The sequence below is a fragment of the Melospiza melodia genome, chromosome 2 (assembly GCF_035770615.1).
Source record: "Melospiza melodia melodia isolate bMelMel2 chromosome 2, bMelMel2.pri, whole genome shotgun sequence".
In the NCBI taxonomy this organism is placed as follows: Eukaryota; Metazoa; Chordata; class Aves; order Passeriformes; family Passerellidae; genus Melospiza; species Melospiza melodia.
The window spans coordinates 104114853-104138340 of record NC_086195.1 but is presented as its reverse complement, the minus strand read 5'-3'; the positions used below and the strand labels follow the sequence as shown (position 1 = coordinate 104138340).

General features: G+C 40.1%; 1 protein-coding gene across 3 annotated transcripts in view; it reads left to right on the top strand.

Annotated features, from left to right (window-relative positions):
• Positions 1-12343: 12343 nt before the first annotated feature.
• Positions 12344-23488, top strand: part of RBM26 (RNA binding motif protein 26) — a 48401-nt gene continuing 37256 nt past the window's right edge. For all 3 annotated transcript variants that reach the window (XM_063149509.1, XM_063149510.1, XM_063149508.1), the window contains exons 1-2: positions 12344-12483; positions 23241-23359. In XM_063149509.1, the coding sequence (XP_063005579.1) occupies positions 12413-12483; positions 23241-23359 (190 nt within the window). In that variant the 5' untranslated portion in view covers positions 12344-12412. The remainder of the gene's footprint in view (positions 12484-23240; positions 23360-23488) is intronic.

The window sequence follows — 23488 nt, the reverse complement described above, 5'->3', positions numbered from 1 at the left end:
CTGGTGCCTCTGAGGACAGACCCTGACCAAAGGACTCCTGGGCTTTCATACCCTCACAATTGATGCATGGTACAGTCTGGGGTCTTCCAGCTGAGTGTCCCTGAGTTCCTGGTCACCTGGCTGGGCCTGTGGCCCCTGCACCCTCTGTTCTGCAAAGGGTCAGCAGCTCACAGCCTCTTGGATGGGGCTGCAACACCCAGAGCTCAGCCTGCACCTCCAACTGCAGCTGCAGCCCGACCTACCGGCACTGAATGTATTCCTCACCATGAACATCAAAGTGATTTCTAACCATGATTTCCTGATTACAGATCAACATGGAAACATAAAAAGAATATAGAAAACAAATAAATTATTCTATTTAAATGTTCTCATATCTCTAACTCCGCGGCCTGAATTTTAAAATGCCATCAATTATTTTGAATGGGAACCTCACCTGAATTATAAATATGCCCAGTTTAGATAAAAAGCCACATTCAGAAAACTAAGCAATCACCCTCTGAATATCTGTCCCTTTTCAAGTATCTCAGGTGGAAAATTTAAACACTTGAAACCACAGGATGAGATTTATAGATGTAAGATAAATATAGAAGAAATCCCATTACTGTTCAAATTCTTCCTAAAATTGATTGCCTTATATAAGGACAGTCATGAACAAGTTCCTAATGTAATAGTTGCACAATCTGCAAGAAACCTTTTGTTGCTTTTTTGTTTGCAATGAAGGCATAATATTAAGGAGTTTATCTAGCAGTTTCCCTTGAACTTCATTTTTTTTCATCCTACTTCCTCCATTCAAAGGAAGTGCTCCGTTGGTTTGTTTACATACACTTCATTAGATTAAACTAATCCACATGTATCTTAGTATATTTATAGTATATATCATTCCCTCGTGGATACCCTTTGCTGCTGACAGTAATTTCTATTTTTAGTTGAACAACATATTTACTGAGTGCTGGTACAAGTGCTTGGCGTCAGATTTGTAACACAGTCAAGGTTTATTGAGCCAAGAATTTTGTGCACATATTAATATGGTTGATAATGAAGACACAAATACTTTTGTAGAAATTCTGTTTATTTTTACATTTCCAAGAATTATATATCTAAAATTCTGTCAGCATTACTCCTCAGAATGTGCATAGGATTGTTGTTGTTTATTTTCTTTAAATTAAACCCCAGAAAATACATACCTACATAACAGAAAAAAAAAAAAAAAAAAAGAAAAAAAAAAAAAAAAAGAAGAGCAAATACCATTACCCAGTTCTTTTTTTCCCCAAAAAAACTGACAGAAATTTCATTTCTTTACATTCCATTACATATAATTTCATTGCAGGGTAGCCCTTACCATTAGACGTAAACATTCGTAAAAACGTTTGTTTGGAGTAGAAGAGTCTCAGTCAGTGGAACGGTGTCCCACGAGTATTTTGGGAGAGCCCTCCCTCTAGCGGGAAAAGAGGAGAGTTTCTGGAAGGGGTGTTTTTCTGTCACACCACGCGACACAAACGGGAGATACATACGATGAATCGATGTTGCAATATGGGAAAAGGTAAGAAAAAAAAGGAATTAAGCTAAGAATCAGAAGTTGGATGCAGGAAACAAACCATTGTGGACCAGATCGGAGTGTTTTATGGGACTGTACAAATAGGGATTGTCATCTTCCGCCTTCCCTAAAGGGAAAAAAACCCTGAACAAAATCAACAAAAAACTCCATACAAAACTAGTTTTCTTGTATCAGAAGTGCTGCATCTTTTATATAAAAATATATCTGAAAATCCTTCAGAACTTTGCATAAACAGCAGGTAGAAAATCCTCGTATACTTATTGATTATTCTAGGAAGTAGTCCACTCTTATTATCTTCTGAGAAAATTCTGTGTTCTTGTTATGTTATTTATGTTATTTAACATAATTGTCGTCCTCTCATTCACCGTGATTCCTCAATTTTGATAAACTTCATCCATTTTGATAAGCTTTACCTTCCTCAGAGGCTGCAGAAGAAAATATAAATGTACTCTGGAAAAGTTGTTAAGAATGGGAAACCTTCATTTACTTTGTATTGCTCCACCTATTCACTACAATTGCTACACCAATTTCTACACCTATTCACTACAATACTTTGAGCCTTGTCATTGAGGGAGCTCTTCACCCTGCGCCCCATGTACTGCTCCTCCCAAAATTGCACAACTTGTCCAGAAGGATGCTGCAGGAAGGTATCCAAATCCTTACTAAAATGCAGAACTCTACATCCACTGCATTCTCTTCATCCATGAGGTGGATGACCTTGTCATAGAACAATTTCAAATTATAGCTGAATAGGAATTTCTCCTTGTGAGCCCATGTAGATTGTGAATGATGATTACATTATTCTTTAAATGCCTTTCAGTAGTACCCAGTATAATCTTCTACAGTGTTTTTTACAGCAACTGAGGGTAGAATAAAATGCCTCTATCTTCCCTTGCTCTTTTTGTGGATGGGAATAACATTGGCCAATTTCCAATCAGTAGGGACCCCCCCAGACATCCAAGACCTTTGCTGGATGGTCAACAGAGGTCCTGCCATAACATCCACTTGCACCTTGAGAATTCTGGGATGAATCCCATCAGGTCCCATGGAATTGTGAACACTCTGCTGATACAGCTGGTCCCTTAAAATTCTGGTGTCCACAAATGGAGAACCACTGTTCCTGCAACCCTGTGACTCAGCGACTCAGCATCCCAACGTTTATCAGTAATACTAAAGACTGACTCAAAAAAAGCATTCAGTGCCTCTGCCTTTTCTTCATCACCGTTTGTCTGGTGACCAGCTTCATCAGTTTTGGTTCAGTATTTTCCTTAAACCTCTTCTTGCTATTTAAAAAGCCATTTTTATTGTCTTGACACATCACTGACCAATTTCAGCTCTTAGCCTTTAGTGTTTTCTCCCTATCCATGAGAACTACAGCTCTGTGATCCTCCTGCAAAGCCTGACCTTGCTTCCAGAGAACATACAATTTCTTGTTCCACCCAAGTAGCAAAAGAAGTTCCCAGTTCAGCTAAAATGGTTCTCTGTCCCACTTGCTTGACTTACAATTCCATGGCATTACCTGCTCCTGGGCTTGCAGAAGGCAGTTCTTCAAAATCAACCTGCTCTCACAGAAAGCCCTGCATGCTCAAAAGGCAGGGCACTGTAAACTGGCTCCCTCAGCAACTAAAGGCTTACTCTCTTCTAGTCCAGGGTAGTGACTTCACTGACCTTTTCTCTCATTACACTGCAAATTTCAAACTCCACCATTTCATGATCAGTGTGGCCAGATGATTATAATTTGTGTTACTACACCTATCATCACTTCTCCTATGAGTCCTCTACACACAGATAAGAGGTGATAAGGTCTTATCTGTTGAGTATTTAAGCAGCCATGGGGAGACACACAGAGCTACGAAGTGACCTGACATGTTGCCTCGTATCTCTGAGGGAGAAGCCAGCCTCCTGCTCCCTGAGCAGCTGGGATAGAGAGTTTGTGGCCCTGAATGCCAGAGCTGGCCATCAGGACAACTGGCAACCTTCACTTGGGCATTGCCTGACTTGCAAGGTGTCATCCTTGTAATGCTGTCAATGCTCTTTGGACACAGATCTCAAACCAAAGACATGAGCGAATATTTTTTCAGTACTACAAAGCCATCTCACAGATGATACATTTTTATTTTATTTAGGGAATTCTTACAAAAGCTTCACCCAAGTTCTGCTAGAGGAAAGCAGTGCAAGTCTCCTATATCAATTGATTAAGTAGTAGAAATTATTATCAGGGTGAAACAAGGCACTTTTGGATGGTTTTGTCTCTAAAGTCAGGAATATCTAAGTGGTATGAGAAATTATAACTGAGAAATTGAGGAAATTATAACAGAAGTGAGGTATGGGAAACTCTAAGAATTGTTATAAAAAGTTGGAAAGAATTTATGTACCCTTTCTGTCTTTAAAATAATCTTTTTAATATCTGAAAATTACTGAGTTAACATATAATCTGAAGTTGGGCTAGAACTATGAAAACACACTGAAAGACACTTTCTAATGTTAGACTGCAGTGAATCAAGTTTTTCTCCTATATTTGGATTCTGATAAAGTTCACCTTCCTCAGTATCTACAGAATGAAATGCAAAAATACCCCTTCAAATTTCTAAAATGTTAAAATACTATACCAGCCATTCATAAAAATTGCAGGGGTTTCTAATTTCCCCTAATTAAATATTATTCAAAAACTTAGGAGGAAATAGAATATAAAAAGAGGATTCCACAATGCCTCCTCTTAAGTTTAGTGATTTTCCTGTGGAAATAATCCAAATTACCTCTAAAGCATTACCAAGAAGCGGCAATGTCAGTGCTCCCTCTCCTGGCTCTGCAGCAACATTGACCTGGGCAAATGCTAACCAGGATAATATCAGGGCTGAAGCCTGTGCACAACAGAAAGAACAAAAACGTGAAGCACTGCACTGTTTCAGCTTCCTCAATGAGAAAAACAGAAGTTGCTTCAAATAGAAACTAAAATTATTTTTAAATATTTCCAAGCTTCTTGAAAAATTTGCCCAGTATCTGACAATTAAAAAATATAAAAATGCCTTGCACAAGGGACAACAGCAGTTTTCTCAGTTTGTAATACTGCAGGTAATTTTTAAGAATAGTTAGTTACAGATATCCTGACCTTCATGGTGAGCAATCTGAAATATTTAAAATAATAGTTTATCTAATAAATTGTTCACAAAGAAGATTTAAACAACCTTTTTAATGCTAAAATTAGATCCTTTTTTATTGTGTAATTGTAAACCCAGTAGCTCCCCAAAACCAAACAGTACCAGAAATAAAAAGAAGACAACTTCATCCTCTCAGGTGCAATTTATTTCTATAGGAAAAACTCATAGGACCAACACTTTATTGCATCACCATAGATTTTTATGTATAGTCTACTATGAAGAAGAACAGGTGTTGTGAACAATACAACTTCTACCTCAAATATGACAGAAGTTATCCTTTAACATTCTTTGGAGTGGTTCTACTACATTCAACACAGAGCTCTTTCATCTGTAGGATGAAGCCATCCTTGCTGGACTAGTCATGTGTCTTCTCAGCAGCCTTTAATAATGGCTGGTTATTTCAGTCTTAACTAAGAAAATATATTCATTTATAATTAAAAATAAATTAGTGGTTACACAATAAATGGATAAAGTACATTCTGACACTTGAGATTTCTTTTTCATTCATTACAATTTTATTATGCTCTTAGATAGCTGAGCCATCTCAGAGACAATAAGGTTCATACTGTGACTCAGGAATGCCTTCTCTGTAGTGTGGTATACCCTAAACAAAAACTAGAAAAAACAACTTTTCTCTTAGTGATAGAATGTGAGAGAATAGTGCAGACCTGAGGAGTTGCAGCTGTGCTAATCACCAAAGATTAGGAACAGGCCTGCCCTTAATAGGCCACAGCTGTGTCCAATAAGATGAGTGCCACAAAAGAGTGAGGTAGATGGGTAAGGAGAGAGTTGGAGCTGTGAAGAAGCTATGAAGAGCTGTCCATGAGAAATCACCAAGAAGGTATGGAACTTGGCAATAAGATGATAACGCTCCTCTTGTTCAATTTAATAGAAAGGTGAGCTGGGCATGAGGGGCAGCAGGAAGGGCAAAATAAAGATCCTGCTTTCTTCCTCCTACATTTTTGGTATTATTAACACTTGAAATGGAAAGGTTACCTTTTTTTTTTTTTTTTCCCTCATGAGATTTGGGAAGAAAAATACACTAGACAGCACTAAGCAAAAATCTGCCACTCCAGGAAAGAACTGTCCACATACTGTGTAGTGTGACCCAAAACTGGGGCAGAACATTAGATGGTGTCTAAGACACACTGCAGACAGGGCTTAGAAAATAACATCTGGAAAGGACCAAGTTAATTACTAGGGAAGCAGCCTCTCTACCCTAGCAGTAAATCCCAACCACAGCATATGTTCTCCATGACATGACAGCTGAGACCACAGCACCATCAGCAGCGTCACAGTTGCCTCCAGCCTCAACCCCTCCTTCACAGCATTTTGCCAAGGGAACTGGGGAATGTGGGCAGCCTCTTACTCCACATGCAGGCATCAATTCAGGTGTGGCTCTGCACCGTAATCATTTGCTTGTGCAAGCCAGAATGACACAGTAGCTTGAGACTCCATTAAGATTTCTGGAAGAAGTTGTTCTGCTGGTTGGTGTCATAGGGGCAGAGTTATGAGCTATGTATTTCCTTTCCTGCTACTCTGCAACCTGGGAAGAAAAGGAAAGAGGTATTAATTACACCCTGGCCCTTTTTTCAGTCATCCTTCCCCATAGGCACAAGCAGGAGCTAAGGTTAATTTTGCTGCCATTGGCAAAGTGGAGCAATCCTGCCTCTGTGCTGGTACAAGTTAACAAGCAAGTTCACAACAAGCTATCCTGGCATTAATACAAGTTGATGAGGTTCTGAAACACCAGCATCTTGACTTACAAAACCAACACTTCCTACTTTTCAAAACACAAAGCCATTTAGAGTTATACAATACACACTTAGAATAGTGTGACTTCAGAAGTGTGATGTATGCTGCTAAATATCTCACTTCTGGTCTCTGTATTTAAACAATAATTAAACCCACAAAATTTGTAGGTTTGACTTCTGACAGACTTCTCTTGCAACCTTGGCTTTCAAGAAAACCTGTCAAACAACTGTTAGGTCATTTCAAAAAAAAGCAATGCTTATTCAATGACTTGCAATCTCAAGCTAAATGCTACATGCACCAGCTATGAATACTTCAAACACTTGTGGCTTTGGGACACTGCACAAAGCCTTTCCTAGAATTGTAGGGTGCTTTAGTTTGGAAGGCACCTCTGGAGTCCTCCCCTGCTCAGCAGGGCTGTGTGGATCCCTTTTCTCCAGTGATGTCACCTATGCACTTCCTGCAGCAAGAGAAAGCCAGAGAGATATATAATATAATCCCAAAGTTTAAGGCTGTTGCATAGAAAGACTATGGACAAGGAAGTTGTCTAATGTCCAGAGGTTATTTCATAATTAAAGTTTTGGTTTCAAGGTTAGAGGAAGATATTTACATCTTACAGACCATCTGCTCTGTGAGCTTCTACAGACCCTGCTTTTTAAGTAGCAATGGTTCTATTTGGTTAAACTCACTATTCAGGAGTCAATAGTAAAAAAGCAAAGGACTAAACATTCCTATGAACATTGATCTTTTTGGACCACAATCAAGTGAAAGCATTACAAAGCTGACCTGCTTTGTTATACCTGTGGAAGCATTAGTAGGTGTATTCATGGAGAAAGGCAAAAGTGCCTCAGCTTTCAGATGCTCAAGAACTGATAAACATTTTCTGTTTGTGAAGGATGGAAGAGGCAGTCTTCAGGTCTGGATCAATTCTGAGAAATTATTCTCAAAACTCATATTCACACCTCCAGAAATGAAACTTACCATAGACAAGGAGCATCAGGAGAAATATAATTTGATCCTTTTACAGAGAGTAAAGGCAGTGCATGTACAGGTATTTGTCTAGATAGCAACCAATGGCAAGCCCCAAAACTAAATGACAGTACAAACTAAAAATCTGAGCTACATACAAAATGGTTTAGCTCATTGACCCATCTTGATGCTGGCCAGTTTCAGCAGCCCTGCTTTTTAGCCTGTGTGTTGATGCTAGGGCTTGTGTTAAATTCCAGGGACAAGGAACCCTTGATAACAGGTCTGATACACCTGAGGTCTATAATACTGAAATGCTTTTTCTGGGAGAAAACAAGAGCCCCTGTTTTCTCACAGAAATACTTTTCCTGGGAGAAAACAGACACTAGGAACCCCAAGTCTGGTGTGTTATACTCGCTACACAAAACCAGAATCACATTTAACACTAGAAGAAAACCTCCAGTCAGAGATGAATGTTTAAATACAATTGCAAATGCAATTGCATTTTCCTAAATAAAAAAGGTGAAGTGTTAGAAGCATAGATTCAATAATTTTTTTAGTAACATAGACCAATCTGGCTTGTCTTCAAATGAAAATTAAACTCAATAAAGAAAAAACCCAAACCAAAACAACCAAACCATAGACAAACAAATGAAAAAGAAGAATTAACCTTTTTCTTTTCCCTGTATGGCAGAAACAGGGACTAACGAAGGTAGTATAGGTTTGGCAAAAAGTTGGATGATGTGCCTGAAAGTTATTCTCTTCTACAGCTGCTTTTTGTATTTAAAAAGAGAGGGACAAATCTTGGTTAAAAAGACATCTATGGAAAGTTATGAAAATTTCACCTTTCAAATAAAAATCTTTAACACTTAAAAACTGCAGCTTTACACATTGACAAAGATTGCTTATGGGTAAAAGTTCAATGGCTTTGGAGAGGAGTCAGTGAAAAAAAAAGCTCAAGAAATGTCAGGAAGGATCGATCTCTCAACTTCACTGGCCTCATTCAGCTCTCATGTTAGCAGGGGATACAATAAAAATGTGAATAAATACAACCCATTGTTTCTAGACATCAAAGGTCACTACATCGAGTTAGATAAGATTACTTCAATCTAAGTGCACACCAAACCTATGAACTTGGGGAGTTATTACACATGAAAGCATCTATACTACTCTGAAGAACTTAACAAAGTTTTCATAAGCCAAAAGGGCTGTTAGGAGTCTGTGATGCATGAATTAAGAGAATTAGGCTTGTATTACTTTATTTTCATAACAGTTTATTTATATTTTGGTTTTATTGATGTTAAAATGTAACATTTATATTAATCCACAGTATATGTCAATTTTCAAAGATTTGAAATTATTAGGTAGTTATTTAGTTCCTAATAAATGTTTGGTACCCATATGATGTCACTATCATGTATCAGCTGTAACTGATTTCTTAAATGAAAGCATTAAATTGTTGAAATCTAAGGATACTTGTTCAGCTTGTTCTCTTTTCCTTCTTACCCCCTTCAGGGCTTTTTTGTACAGCTAGGGATGAAATTTAGGTTACGTTCTTTTTTCCCTTTAACAGTTTGTGAATTTTATATTGAACAGCTGCAGGAGAAATAAAAACTTATTTGTCTTACAGAATTATGACACTGTAGAAGTTAATTATTACTTTGACCCTTTGTCCAGATTCTTATGTTGCCTTAAATGAAACATGATCTTTATGATTTTGGTTTTAGTTAAAGTACTGATTTCACATGTGAATGAAGTTTGAGTCAAGTAAAAACGATTCCTTTTGTGTGTTTTAAAAACTATTACGAACCTAAAGGTATTTCTATCTTAAATAGTAGCCACCTTATACATATCTATATATAGACACTTTATATTTCAGAGAAAATTATTTCCTCAGATCTATTAAATAATTTTATTTTGTATTCTTGTAATTCCAGCTGTGAAATGAAATGAACATTGGCCAAAAAATGTTACAAAACATTGCAGTCACTTCTGAAGAGGTGGGCTGTAAGTATTTCTAAGGCTTTTGGGATTTTAAGTCTGCAAACTCTAGAACAGGGAATTCAGCATTTATTTATTTATTTATTACAGTTACTCTGAGTATTACTACAGAAGCGTGACAACAGCACATTTCTATAAACACAGAAATGTTCAGAAACTACCACATACAGACAAGCCTTACCCAGTGCATAAAATGTATTTGTGAAAACCTTTTTGTGATCACTAATTTCATTTACTAACAGCATTGTGCTCCCGAAGGGCTGAAAAAGCAGTTTAGAAAATTTAAATATCAGAAAAGTTGCTACTGTGATTATATCCATACATTTATGTGGGGAAGCCTTAGAGTCTGTGTTTTTTTGCTGGCTGTGGTATATCCAAGGATCAAAGGTAGTTGCAGTGCTTGTCTGAGTGCAGTCTAAATTATTTTCACTAGTCACTGGCTTTTGCAAAGAATTGAGGGGACAGATCCAGAAACAAATTAAGATTCTTATCACAATGTCTAATCTCTATGTGCCTGTCCCTTCAGAGACCCATCAGAATCCCAAGGTTATTGACCCTTTTTACATGTTCATGGGGAGTAAACGTACAAGTTGGTGACTGTGAATCAAGGACTTTTTACATGTTTATGGAACAGTGTCCAGAAAATTTCAGGCTCTGGTGATTTTCTGTCTACTGACAGGATGTGCTGTTCATTCTCTGCTATGCAGGGAAACTGAAGTGTATCTTGTAATTGGGAAATCCTCACCAAAGTACCTACTAAGCTGGCAGCTTATTTGGTTGGCTTGCCACACTCTCCAGTCTTCAACAAACTTTCAAAAATCATAATCAAGTCACAAATAATTGTGTGCAGGCAGCCTTAGCCTCCTCCAGCTCTCATTTAGCTGTCTCGGTGACAGTGAATGACCTGAAGTTCCTCTCCCTCTGAGAACGCCAGGCAGGCAGCTCAGGAGTCACCCCAAGAAGGCAGAGTGAATGATTTCTGTGAAACACTCGCCTTTGTGCGCTGCCTGTGCAGAACGCCTGGCTCGGGCGCTCAGGTGGGACGCACATCTTGGGGAAGCGCAGATCAATCTGACTGAGGGGCATCAAGCGGGAACGTTTTCTTTCAGTGCTCGGTTAACCCTGGGTACCAGAGAAAGCAGCACATACATAACTTTCCAGGGGAAGGTGTCACACTGGTGGGCAAGGTGTGCAGGGAGCCGTCCTACATTCTCCCACCACTGCGGTCCATGGGGGTCTGAGCAGCAGCAGGGGCTGGGCTCTCGCCAGGCGCACCCTGAGGAGCAGGGACCCCCCCCATGTCAGGAAGACACAGAACTTTGCTGCCAAGTCCCATGTTTTCAAACACTTTTATTGTGGCCCTACATCTTCTTAAAAAAAAAAAAAATTAAAAAAAAAATGGATGTTTTTCCTTTTCCTGTCAGTTCCAAACATTTATGGGAATTTGCATGTGGGGAGCCGAGGGGGTAAAGGCTGTGCCTCCCTTCCTGCTTGTCCAGGGTGTGGTTCCCTATTGCAGCAACTCCTGGCTGCCCGGGAGATTGGGGGGCTGCTCTCTGCTGCACCCCAGAGCAGCAATTGTGTCCACCTTGTGGCTTATTACAAGGACTAACCCCAAGCACCAGTACAGATTGAGGGTGACCTGCTGGAAAGCGCTCTGCTGAGGAAGACCTGGGGTTCCTGATGGACCACAAGGTGTCCATGAGCCAGCAGTGTGCCCTGGTGGCCAGGAAGGCCAATGGTATCCTGGGGTGCCTCAGGAACAGCATTGCCAGTAGGCTGTGGGAGATGACTCTGCCCCTCTGCAGTGCTGTGTCCAGTTCTGGGCTCCCCAGTACAGGACAGACATGGAGCTCCTGGACCGATCCAGATGCTGTGGATTAAGGAGCTGGGGCATTTCTCTTCCAAGGAAAGGCTGAGGGAGCTGGGCGTGTTCAACCTCAAGAAGAGACAACTGAGAGGGGATCTCATCAATAATTATCTGAAGGGAGGGTGCCAAGAGCATGGAGCCAGGCTCTGTTCAGTGGCGCTGGGCAATAAGACAAGAGGCAATGGTCAAAAACTGCTGCACAGAAGTTCCACCTGAATCTGAGGAAGAACTTCTTGACTGTCTAGGTGACCCTGCACAAGAACAGACCGTCCAGAAAGGTTGTGTTCCTCAAAGGAGTTATTCAAGAACGATCTGGAAGCAAGCCTGTTCAATGTGCTCTAGGATGACCCTGCCAGGGCAGGGAGCCTGGACCAGGTGACCCAATGTGGTCCCTTCCAGTCTCACCCGTTCTGTGATCATATTAGGTAAGACTATCAGTGTTTCCAAGAAACAAAACAAGTACATGCGCATTTCAAACACCAGTCGGGAATACACCATGGTATTTCTTTTGTCCTTAGAGCACTGTTCCGCCCAGCCACGGCACCCTCACGCCGTGGGCTCTGAAGGGTCCCCGGCCCCTCAGAACCCCCCACCCGCCCCCGCAGCGCGGCCTGCCCGCCCGGCCCCGCCTCCCGGCAGCCCCCGCGCGCCGCCCGGCCTCGCGAGACTCTGGGCTCTCGCGACAGCGGGGCGCCGCCATCTTACCCGCTCGCTCGGGCGCTCGCTGTGTCGGGCGCTGCGGCTCAGGGCGGCGGGGGGGCCGCCCGTCCCGTCCCGTCCCGCTGCGCACCGCCCGTCCCGCTCCGCCGCCACACTCGGCCGCGCCGCCCTCCGGCGGGGGGGACCCGCGCTGCGCCCGGGACTCGCTCCCCGGCAGAGGAGCGGCGAGAGCGGGGCCCGCAGAAAGCAGCCGCTGCTCGGCTGGTTCCGCCCCCTCCGTGTCGCTGGGCCTCCGGCCCCTGCCGGGCGGCTTCTGCCCAACCGGGAGTGCGGGAGGCGCGGCGGGAGCCGGGGTGCCGGCCGGCCGGCGGGCGGCGCGGACCCCGCCGCCGGGGCTGCTGCTGCTGCTGTTGCTGCTGGCGGGGAGGCGGGGGGCCCGGGCCGCTCTGAATGGTGGTTAAAATGATCATAGAAAACTTCGAGGCGCTGAAATCCTGGCTCAGCAAAACCTTGGAGCCCATGTGAGTAACCGCGACCCTTCTTTGCCCTCTCGCCCCCTCGAAATAAAGCTTCCCCGTGTAGAAGATGGGGATCCGCAGGGGCGGGAAACGCGGTGCCGGCGAGTCCCGGGAGGGCACCCCGGGAGATGCCCTCTCAGCACCCTTCTTCCCGGCCGCCTCCCGGTGTGTGAGGGACCGCGTCGTTCCTGCGCTCTCCCGCTCTCCCGCCGCCGTCCTCGGCCGGGAGGTAGGACCGTCTCCCTCCAGAGGATGCAGCTTCCCCCCCTAGCGACCGCGTTCCTCTTCCCTTTGTAGCCCGGGGAGAGCGGGAGCCGCCGCGTGTGCGTGTGCAGCTCGGCGTGCCCCGCGCTCGGCCCCGGGCATGAGCGGGGATGAGCACGGCCCACCGCCCCGTGCGGGACCTGCTCCCAGAGGGCTCAGGTGCCGCTGGGACGTCCAGCGGGGTCCTGGGCTCGTCCCTGCAGGCTCGTCGCACATCATTCTTGGTTATTTGGAGTATTTGACGATCTCTGGTTTCCCTTCCCCCAAATAAAACTTGCATCAGTAGAGGACTTGGGAGTAGGAGCCCCAGAGAATAATTTGCTTGTTTGTGAATACGTGCGTGCCCTCTAAGGATAACATTCGTGTGAGTAAGTGGGGCTCTTCTGTAAATACATCTTCCTTCTCTGAGTGGTATTTTAGTGGAACTGAAGCGTGAACTTAGTTTTAAAGGTGTACCTTCTGGAAGTATGGTGTCTACAGATTAAAGCACGCACTTTTTTTTTGTCATTCTGGACCACTTTTGGTCCAGTGGTCATTCTGGACCACTATTTTAACATGTCTGAATTAAATTTGCTGGAGTTTGATTTGAGTTAAATGAAGTAGAACTCCTGAATTCAGTCTGGTGTTAGCTTTTGTGCTGAGGTGTTTGCCCCCCATAGCTTTTTCTCTTGACGAGCTCAGATGGGGGAGCAAAATTTTCTTTATTGCTTCCAGAGCCATTAGTTATTTCTATGTACAGATACACTTTGTAGGGCTTATGCTGTAATAACTTGAAAAAGTTGTAAGATGCTGGGACATTTTTAGGAGAACTTCACTTGGGTTGTTCTTTTGTTTGTGGCTTTTTTTTGAGGTGGTGGGGAGGAGGTAGTGGTTCTCTTTTATTCCATATGGTCTAATCAAGACCACACTGAAATAGATGAACTGAGTTTGCTTTCAGTGGTCTTTGAATTAGGCTTGCAACAAATTACACTGAGTGTCTTTCTTATAAAAGGTTTGACGTTTAAGATTTTTATTTTGGGGGGGGAAAGGGCATCATCTTGTAAAGCTGTAGTTTGGGGTAGGTGAATTACTTTTTATCTTGAGTTGGTATAATGCAATATGTTGTGTTCTGGGGTAATAGACTTCCCTAGTCCTCTGCTGCATAATGCTCACTATTAGTTTCTGGGTACTTTCTTGTATGAATATTTTGTTAAGGGCAATCAGCAGTTTGATGCCAGTATTTTAGAGTGTGCTGGTTAAGAGGCTTAGAACAGATGCAGGTTGGTCCATGTTTCTTTGTTTGAATATTAAACCATGAGCTCTGTTAGCAATAGTCACCAGTTACAAGGGTAAAATTGAGATTTTCGCCTTTCATGATCTGTGCAATTTTCTGCTTTTTCCCACTTAGAGGACCAGCATGTATCTTTTAGGTTAAATGTGGTGTGTGAGCAGATCAAATGTGGTTGTCGTTTTGGAAAACTGTGGAGAGCTAGGGAGATGCTTGTCTGGAGGATGATGAGTTCTCTGCATTTTTAGCTTTGGGAGGAAACAAACCAGCAGTGACTGTCATTCAGTTTTCTGCCGTGTCCTGTGTAAGTGCATTGTTGAATAGATTTTAGAATTGGTGGAGATGTATTGCCCTTTCCTGGAGTCAGGTACTCCTGGAGGTGCTTTTGGTGTCAGCTCTCTGAAGTGTGTGACTGCAGCCGTGGCTTCTGGCTGCATGAAAATTTCAGTGTGCAGCTACTTCTAAAGTAGTAACTGTTGCACCACTGGTGCAGTGAGGTGCTAACTGCTGATCCTCTGAAGGTGTTGCTGTAGCCCAGAAATGATTTTTGGTTAGTCTTTTCCTGTTAATGAAACAAAAGTGCCAAATGTTGTGTAGTGGCTTTCAGAAACCTTCAGCTGCAGGATACATGGCTGAACCTCCTGACTGCACTAGGAAGGACACCGCTGTATTAGGTCATTATGGAGGTGGTGTCTCGGTCCTTTCAAGGGGAGAAGTGCATTTAAGAAGAACCATAAATAAATTTTATACAAACATGTCTAGATCTATATTTGTGTGCTAGTTACCTAGAGCTGAAGAGTTAGAACATGCTGCACTTTCCAAGTTGCCTTTTGCAAGGAGCTAGCCTTTTTTAATCAGCACGTATAACTTGTTCCAAAGGCCATAATGCACATACTTCTAAAACATAATGTTTCAGAATTAAAATATCGCAATAGCCACAAAAATTGTCTCATTTCATCTTTAAACAGTTCTAAAAATGCTGACTTGTTAATATAAAGAAACAAGTGTGTTATGTAATTCTATAGACTGGACAAGATTTGGTTGTTGGACTGCTTTCATGTGGAGTCTCTGGGAAACAGTGTTCGTAGACAAGAATGTTTGAAGGGGAGAGATGGTGGAGGATTTAAGATTTGGAATTTTGTTAGTGTAGGTTGTTGGGTTTGTTTGCTTGTTTTGGACTACTCTAATGCCTTTGGCAAAGCCTTGGTGATCATCCATACAAAAAGGCCTTATGTGAGTTTTGTCTTGTTGCAGTGAGGCAGAAATTGCACATGCTGCCATGCTGGAGCCTTTGCAAGTCCAGCTCGGTTTAGGGGTAATAGGTCTGTAGGAGCTTTCTACACCTCTTCAAGAAAAGGCTGCTTTTGTCATTCTGCACCAAGTAACTCTTGGTGCAGAATTGCTAAATATACGCACAGAATCATTGCAGATACAGCCGTGTAAAGGTAGTACCAGTACAAATAAACTGGCAAGAGGCTTTTTGTGCTGTGGCTACTGTGTGTTTGACTAGAATTATCTTGTATATTCAGCTCCAGTCAGCTCTGTAAAGAAGGCATTTATTACCAGTCATCCTCGTTGCTTGCAGACAGCAATGAACTAAGTTTCTGGTGTTACACACTTTCTTGTTTGTGGCATGGTTTCTATCAAGTGTTGGAAAATGTTAAACTTGGAATATAACCGTCTGCCTGTCACTTCTGATTTCTGTACTAACAAGGCACTCACTGAGCCTGTCAATTGTGATGAGTTTCTTTCCTGCAAGTCCGTTCCAGATACTCTATAAACTGTATGGAGTCCTTGCTGGAATATTAGGATCTGGCTTGGCAAAGTTCCAAGTAGGGATTTCTTTAATTTTTTTTCTTGAATTTGTTTGAATCTCTACTTGTGAAAAAAATAGCTTTTTGTACTAATGCTACACTCACAATTTTGCTTTTAAGACATTGTAATATTTTCCCCCTTGCCCTAATTCTCTACACTGGAAAGTTTCCTTGGTTTTAATTACTTTGTGTAAAATAAATTAAATTGAAATATTTGTGGCCTGCTGAATTTTGCTTTCAATTTGATTAAGGCTCTCATATCTAATTTTTTTCCACTTCACTGTATTTACATTTTTGTGAAGGTTTGTTCCTGTGCTAAATCAAACTTGAAAAAAAGATGAAATGCCTACAACAACATTGTGCACTGTTTAGGCATACCTCATTTAAATGGAAAGATATTTTTCATTGGTGAATTCTGTAAGTGAATGGGGTGTTGTAATGACTTCCATCAGATGGAATAAAATGAAAATTGTTTAAAGAATATTTTGAGTATATTTATCATTGGAATATTTTTTGGCCAGTGATCTGTGTCCTCTTGTGTTATGCTCTCACTATTCTTTGTTTGTCAAGTTTTTCAGCCCTTTGTTTTGGCTTCACAGGTTACTGAGAAAAGGTAGCAAATAAAAAAGTTTTAACAGTGTTGTAAGGACTATGCTAATAAGCCAGGACATTGGAAGCATAGAAATAAGTTAAATGAAAAACCTTGTCATTTATTTCATGTGGCACATCATCCTACCTTTAACACTTATTGGGCCACCATGAGATTTCTCTGATTTTCCATGAAACTTCCTAAGAAGTTCAGAGGCAATAAGCATTTCTCTTCATTTCACTCATTTTGTTAACACCTCATGTGAAGCTATTTGTAAGTAAGACAAATAAAGCACAAGTGCACATCAGTGGTATGTAGTTTTTAACACTAGTTATTTTTCTACATCTGCTATGAAACCTGATAGTTTTTTCACCTGACTCACAGAGAGCTACTGTGTTTGAGAAATCGAGGTACCTAGCTTAGAGTGCTGATTCTGCTAAGCTTCTGAGTAAAAATATTATATTAGTATTAAAAGATTGGTACTATTAGGTATAGTTGAAAGCAGAAAATAAAAAGGAGAAAATTACTCCTGTTACAGCAAACCTTTTTTGTTCTTGCAGTGAAGTGAAACCCCTTTGACTGCATTGCGAGTCACAGAGACACTGATGAGTTTTGCTTTCTGCACTGAATGGGTGTTGGAGAACCAGCAAGCTGACAGCTGTTCTGCCTCATGAGAGCTGTCTTGAATCTAGGGGTGGTATTCTAGGCTGCCAATTACTGCTTGCAGCTGTACGAACATGTCAGATCTGGGTATCAGAATCATTTCGAACTGATTTAATGGCATCATTAGCTTGAATAGCAGCTCTGGAGGCTGCAGCATTCCTCGATGTGTTTCTATTGCTTTAAGTACTGTTAGAGAGGTAGTTAAAGGGAGGATCATAAGAGTAGTCCTCCTCAGCCACAATAGTGTCTCAGGATAAAAGCTGGATCTTGCTGAATGAGTTTGTCATTCATTTTACTTACTGAAGCAAGTTTGCACCGTATTACTTTACACCATAGCTCTTTATAGATTTTTTTTTTAGTACCCACAGAGTAGTGCAACTGCCTGAATTAAGCTGGCTGTGCTGCCCAGTAGGCCACGTACACCTTTCTGCACCCACTCAGCCCTGCAAGTAGAAAGCATTTCTCTCTGCCTTCAAACACAGCCATGTCCACCTTGGTTAATGTCAAGAACTGAGCAGTATTTTAGCAGTTGGTCTTCAGGTAACAAAACTCCACTCTGAAATTTAGGTTATTAACACAGGATCAGAGCATGGCAAATAGCATGCACCTACATGTCATTTCCTCTACAGCAGCACCATTTGTTGCCTGGAGGACTACAGACGTGTTTCTGAGGTTTCACTGTGTTGTGGTAGTTTAAACTCGTCAGGGAACTAGTTTCAGTATCTGCAGCATCTTTTTGGTTTGTACATTTAATTTTAAAACTGAAGAAAAAAATCCCCTTTTGTAGTTCCTGTACATCTTAAAACAGTAGTGTGTGCATACAGTGTAAGGTATGTGTTAATAAGGGCTTTTGAACGTACAGCTGCACGACTAACTTGTTCTTGCTAACACCTTTTATATCTATTCCTCATATGCTCCATTTCTCATCTAATGCTAAAGTCTGTAGTTGCCTGGTGATTCAAAAGTCAAGTGGGTTCTCAGAACATATTTTATATTTAAAAAAATGTGAGTATTGGAAACAAATTAAAAAGTGTTTAATGAATTGCAGAGTATTCAAATAAGAAGTAAATACTGTACTGAGAGGTCACTCAGCCAAATTACTTTTCCTTTTTCAAATATTATTTGCAACAAAAAAAATAGGACTTAAATTTACCCTGACAGTTTAATCTTTTCTGGTTTATCTTTATTTGAAATAGTAATTTCAAATAATGAGCACAAAACAACATGAGGTCAGAAACATAAGTTTTTGAACTTTCCTGTGAGCTTTACTGAACTGTTCCTTCTGTGATTGAGCAGAATATTTGATTGGGAATTGCTTTCCTTTTTGAAGCTTCTATCTGTTGCATAGCAATTGGAGGTATCCGTATAATTCTCTGAAGAACATGTAGAGATCTCACAAGAGAATTCTTCCATCTATACCTGCATATTCAGTACTGTGTTTATTAAAGCAGGATTACATGAGCAGTCTCCCTTGTTTAAGAGAGAGGAGTAGGCACTGTGTATTTTCTGACTTAGAGAGCACAGACTGCAAAAAAGTATTACTAGAGGTAAGAACATTTAACATAGCTAGGAACAATGATAGATGTATATTTCTGAGTATATGATATATACTCAGAAATATACATGCATGGATATACTCACTAGGTGTAACAAAACATGCTGTGGTGTTTAGTGGTAGCACACACTGGGATGTACTTGCTGCAGTGGAAATGAATTCGGATTACTTGTGCCAGCTGGTGCTTGTTTGTTTGTTAAAGAAAACAAGTGAAAACAGGAGGAGAAATTTGTGATTACAGATGTGTTTTAGTGCTTGCAGCGCATGGCTGCAGTATGTTGAGGGGATGAAGATAGGGAAATCAGAGTTGAGAAATGTTTTTCTGCACGCTTCAATGAATGTGACCATTTTTCTAGTAGCCATGAGTTATCATAAGAATGAAGTTATGTATAAAGTTCTGTCACACTTGTAATGTACAAATTGTGTTTATGGTGAGGACTGATGTACCACACTATATTCAAGTATATTAAATTCAAACCTGCATTTAATGACTGAAAATGTATATTATTCAATGAGCAGTAGAATCAAATTACAAACTTTTTGTTCATTTTTAGAGCAACTTAGTATTTGAAATGTGTTGGTGGTGTTCTCATTTTTCTGAGATACCAGTTAAGGATCTTTCTCTGTTATCTTTCAGTCTGCAAGAATATAGCATGATACATATATTGTATGACAAATCCTTGTGCTACACTGTGTATTTGCTGCCATCAGCATGGATGCCTTTACTGTTTTCTTTATTCTCACATTACTTGTTAACGAAACAAAGTCGATTATAAGAGCATAAAATGCAAGACAAAGAGGTTTAGAAAAACTGACAAAGCTAGCTGAAAAATCAGTGAAAAATCCATGTATGCACAACAGAGACAGAGCAGGCATATTGCGTATTATTCACACACAAAGACTGCTATTCTCTAAGAAAATACTGTTAAACTAGAGAACATAAGATCTTGTTTGTCAGAAAAACTCAAGGCCCCATAATCCAAACCAGCGGATTTTGACTAAACCAGTGGATGGAGAATTTATACAGAACATTTCAGAATTAAGTTTGAGTGAAAAAATGGATAGGAATTACTTTTTAAAAAAGTTCTCCCCAAACAAAATTATTAAAGGTTATGTCTAGAAATCTTGATAGCTATAAAAAAATTTTCAGGCAGACTTCCTTTATTCACAGTTTTGTAAACTTAATTTTTTTTTTTTTTGCTTTGTGAGACCAGTTAGTCCTCTCTTCCACCACTTGAGGTTGCTAGCAATTTAATTTTAACATCATCTTAAAAAAAAGCATTGCAAAAGTTTGAAAAGCCATAAAAGACCATACTATAGACTTGACAGATTTATTTAAGATACTATAGAGAGAAACAGTCTTCACATTAGTGTGGGGAAAACAGATTAATTGTGGAGTTTTTTTAAGCTTTGAAGAATAGATATAGAAGAGACTTGTGTTTCAAGTCAGCCTCTATCTGTGTAGAGATCATTTGCAGTTTCATTTTAAGAAATCAAAAGAAAGCACAGAAAATACTAGTGCTGGTTTGTAAAAGCATCTTTATCTCACTCTGCCACAAAACTCACTGTATTCATTATTGCTTAATTAGTGTCAATTTGAAATAATTTGCCTGTTAGTATTTTTTAAAAATGGTATTTGTTAAGTAGCCAAAATTGAAAGCATGTAAATTCTCATTGTAGTAGAAATTCCTCTGTACACACTGAATGATAATAATAGTAGAATTCAGTGCAATAATTTTGTTTTGTTGATATGTGGCTGTACAGGGTGACAAATGTTGAAACATGTGCATGAGTGCATAGCAGAAAGTGATCCTGTGTTTTGCAAATTAAAAGTACGTTTTCATTGAGAATATTTTCGTAAGCATATCTTGGAGTTGGGTGGATGACTTAAAGTCCTGGGGTGGGCAGGATTGCTAAGATTTCCAAAGTCATCATTGCAGGGAGGATGAAAGCGTTAACTGTTCATTATTTTTAAACATCATCTGTTTGTTTGGGTTTTGGGGTTTTGTTTGTTGGTTTTGTGTGGTTTTGTGGGCTTTTGGGTTTGTTTTTTTGGGGATAATTTATGGTTTGTGTATTTTGTTATGGTCTAGGTGGCTTTCCGGAGAAGATTTTCTGGTTTTTATCCTGCTCATGAAAGGGGAATTGCTTTAAACTGAATATGAGGTTGTTGTATAGTCAGTGCTGTAGGAACTGGAGAATTAAAATGCATTGTAGTGGTTCAGAGCTGTAGATTTTTACCTTCTAGACTGACTTGGGTTTTTGCCCCCACTAAATTTTGAGTGCGTGTGTCATTTAAGTAAGTTGTAGAGGATTTTGAACGACAGCTGACTGTTCATATTATTGAATGAGAACCAAATTTATGGAAATTGAAATTAAAAAAGAAAAACTGAGGATAATCATGTGAAAATTGTCTGCTCCCCTCCCTACCTATCATGATGAAAACAGCACATTAATTTTCCATGGCACAATTCAGCTTGAAACTGGGAAAGTATTGAAAATCTGAAGCGCCATTGAAGTTGTGTGAAGAAACAGTAATAAAAGTTAATGACTTTTCAAATTCAAGGATTGATGTTATGAAATGCTGATCTTAGTGCCTGCTGCTGTAACCATCATTACAGACTGTGATGAATACTGTTTGACACTGGGCTCTCAGATAATTTGCTTGGCTGATGTGCTCAGGTGCTTGCAGTGTTAGAGTCCTACTAGGAGGAGGTTGTGTAGGTTGTGCATTGACTTGGTGCTCAGACTGTATTTTCTTCTGGATAAAGAATTGTCAGATCTGAATGGGGCAAACTAGATTTGAAAAATTTCTGAAGAATTTCTAGTCAGTGTGCAGTCTGTTTTTTGATTAGCAGTATATATTTTGTTCATTTAGTGTCCATGGGTTCTTTTGCAATGATTATGAACTCCCATTTCCTGTATCTATAAATAATGCAGACTGACATGGAATACAGAGGTACATCCACTAGCAGCCCAAGTTGCTTTTTCAGCATGAAATTCTAGTATTGCCTCCTTTCTAAAGGATGCTGGGTTACATTTGGAGCTCTGACCTTTAACTTCAGGGCTCTCTGTGCTGGGCCCAGGCTGTCCATAAGTAATGCTGACAGATTGGCTTCCTTTGCTTAGCAGATCTGTTTGCATGGGGGATGTTGCTTGCTGTGCAGGAGATAAGTTTCTCTGGCGAGAGAAATTAGGTTGTGTGATATGTTTGCTTAGGGATTTGGGTTCTTTTGCCCAGTGTCCAAAATAATGTCATTTCAATGTTCAACATTTAGATTAATAATTAAGCTCCAATATTTATATTTTACTCATTGTGGAAGGGATTTCAAACTTCTTTTTCCTTTAGATGACTGTTGGACCTCTATGCTAGAGCAGGATTTGTGTAATGTTCATATTCAGTGCAACTCCCTGAATTCAGTGCAACTCCCTGCAACTCCCTCCCTCCTAATTTTTCTTATTGGTTATTTTTGCTAGAAAGCATGTACAGTCAGGATGCATCAGTGCAAGTTTTTTTCTTATTATTATTCTTTAAAACATTAGTACAAACTTTGATGACCACCCAAATAAGTTGTCTGTATCACATGACCGGTATGCATCCATTCAATCTTGCATTGTTTTGTGGGGCCTGAAGTCTTCTTTGGTATATGCTAAATAAGGAGATTAAGTTGTTTAAGACCAATGTCTCACTATTTCATTAGTTACTCTTTTTGAAACATGAATGGTTTTGTGCAGTAGTCTCACTTGCTTTGGCAGGCTTTACACCACCACCACCACAAAGTTCATTGTAGATTGCTGTTTGTGAAACATTGTAAAAAATCTGCCATTTATATTAAATAGTGTTCTACTGAATGTGGATACATGGCTTTCTTCATTCAAGTTCTTTGTAGATATGCGTAAGACCATCAACTTCTACATCGAGGTGCTCTGTATTTAATTGTACGTTGAATTCTGAATTCAGATACCAAATGGATAACGATCCCCTAAATTTCTCTCCATTTTCAGTGTACCTCTTATAGAAGTGTCTGTTACAATATATGAATTTAGGCTTTTGAAACTGAAAAAATCAGTTTCAGTTTTCGTGGTGTTCATATATAAGTAGTAATAAGAACGTTCAAAAGTGTATTTAATAGAGTACTCAGGGGTGTGACTTTTTTTTTTTTTGGTAGCATAGATCACTTCTGCTGTATCACTATTAATTTGTAATTGGATAGACTGACTTTTCCCAGATAACAGTTACTCAGTGTTGCATTCAGAATTATTGACTCCATCTTTGGGGAGTTAGGGAAGTATTCATTGTCTTTGTTTTTAATACAAAACAGTTAGGCAGTTGAAGCTGTTTCTTATGAAACAGTTTGTTCTACTTAGCTCTGATGTTCTCTGTGCAGTATTGTTAGGAAATATTCTAGGCAATTGTTCTCTTGAAAGGAAAAGTGATACTTAGAACTGTTATCTATCTGGACTCTGTTTTGAAAAATACACCCGAGTATTTTTCAATTGCTTTGGTAGGAAATTATTTTGCTCTATGTATGTATTGGTCATGCCAGTTTCAGACATTAATTTCTGTAATTAATTTGCTCTTTTTTTTTCTAACTAATCTATTTGCAGATGTGATGCAGATCCATCTGCCCTAGCTAAATATGTTCTGGCTTTGGTAAAGAAGGACAAAAGTGAAAAGGAACTGAAGGCATTGTGTGTTGATCAGCTGGATGTATTTCTTCAGAAAGGTACGGGCTTTGTCATGACAATTAAGATTGAGTGAAAATTCTGTCTTGTTCAATTTATTCAAGCGATTGCTTACCACAGAGTTGGGCTTTGATCTCTTTATTAGCTTTGTTACTTGGTGGAATGTAATT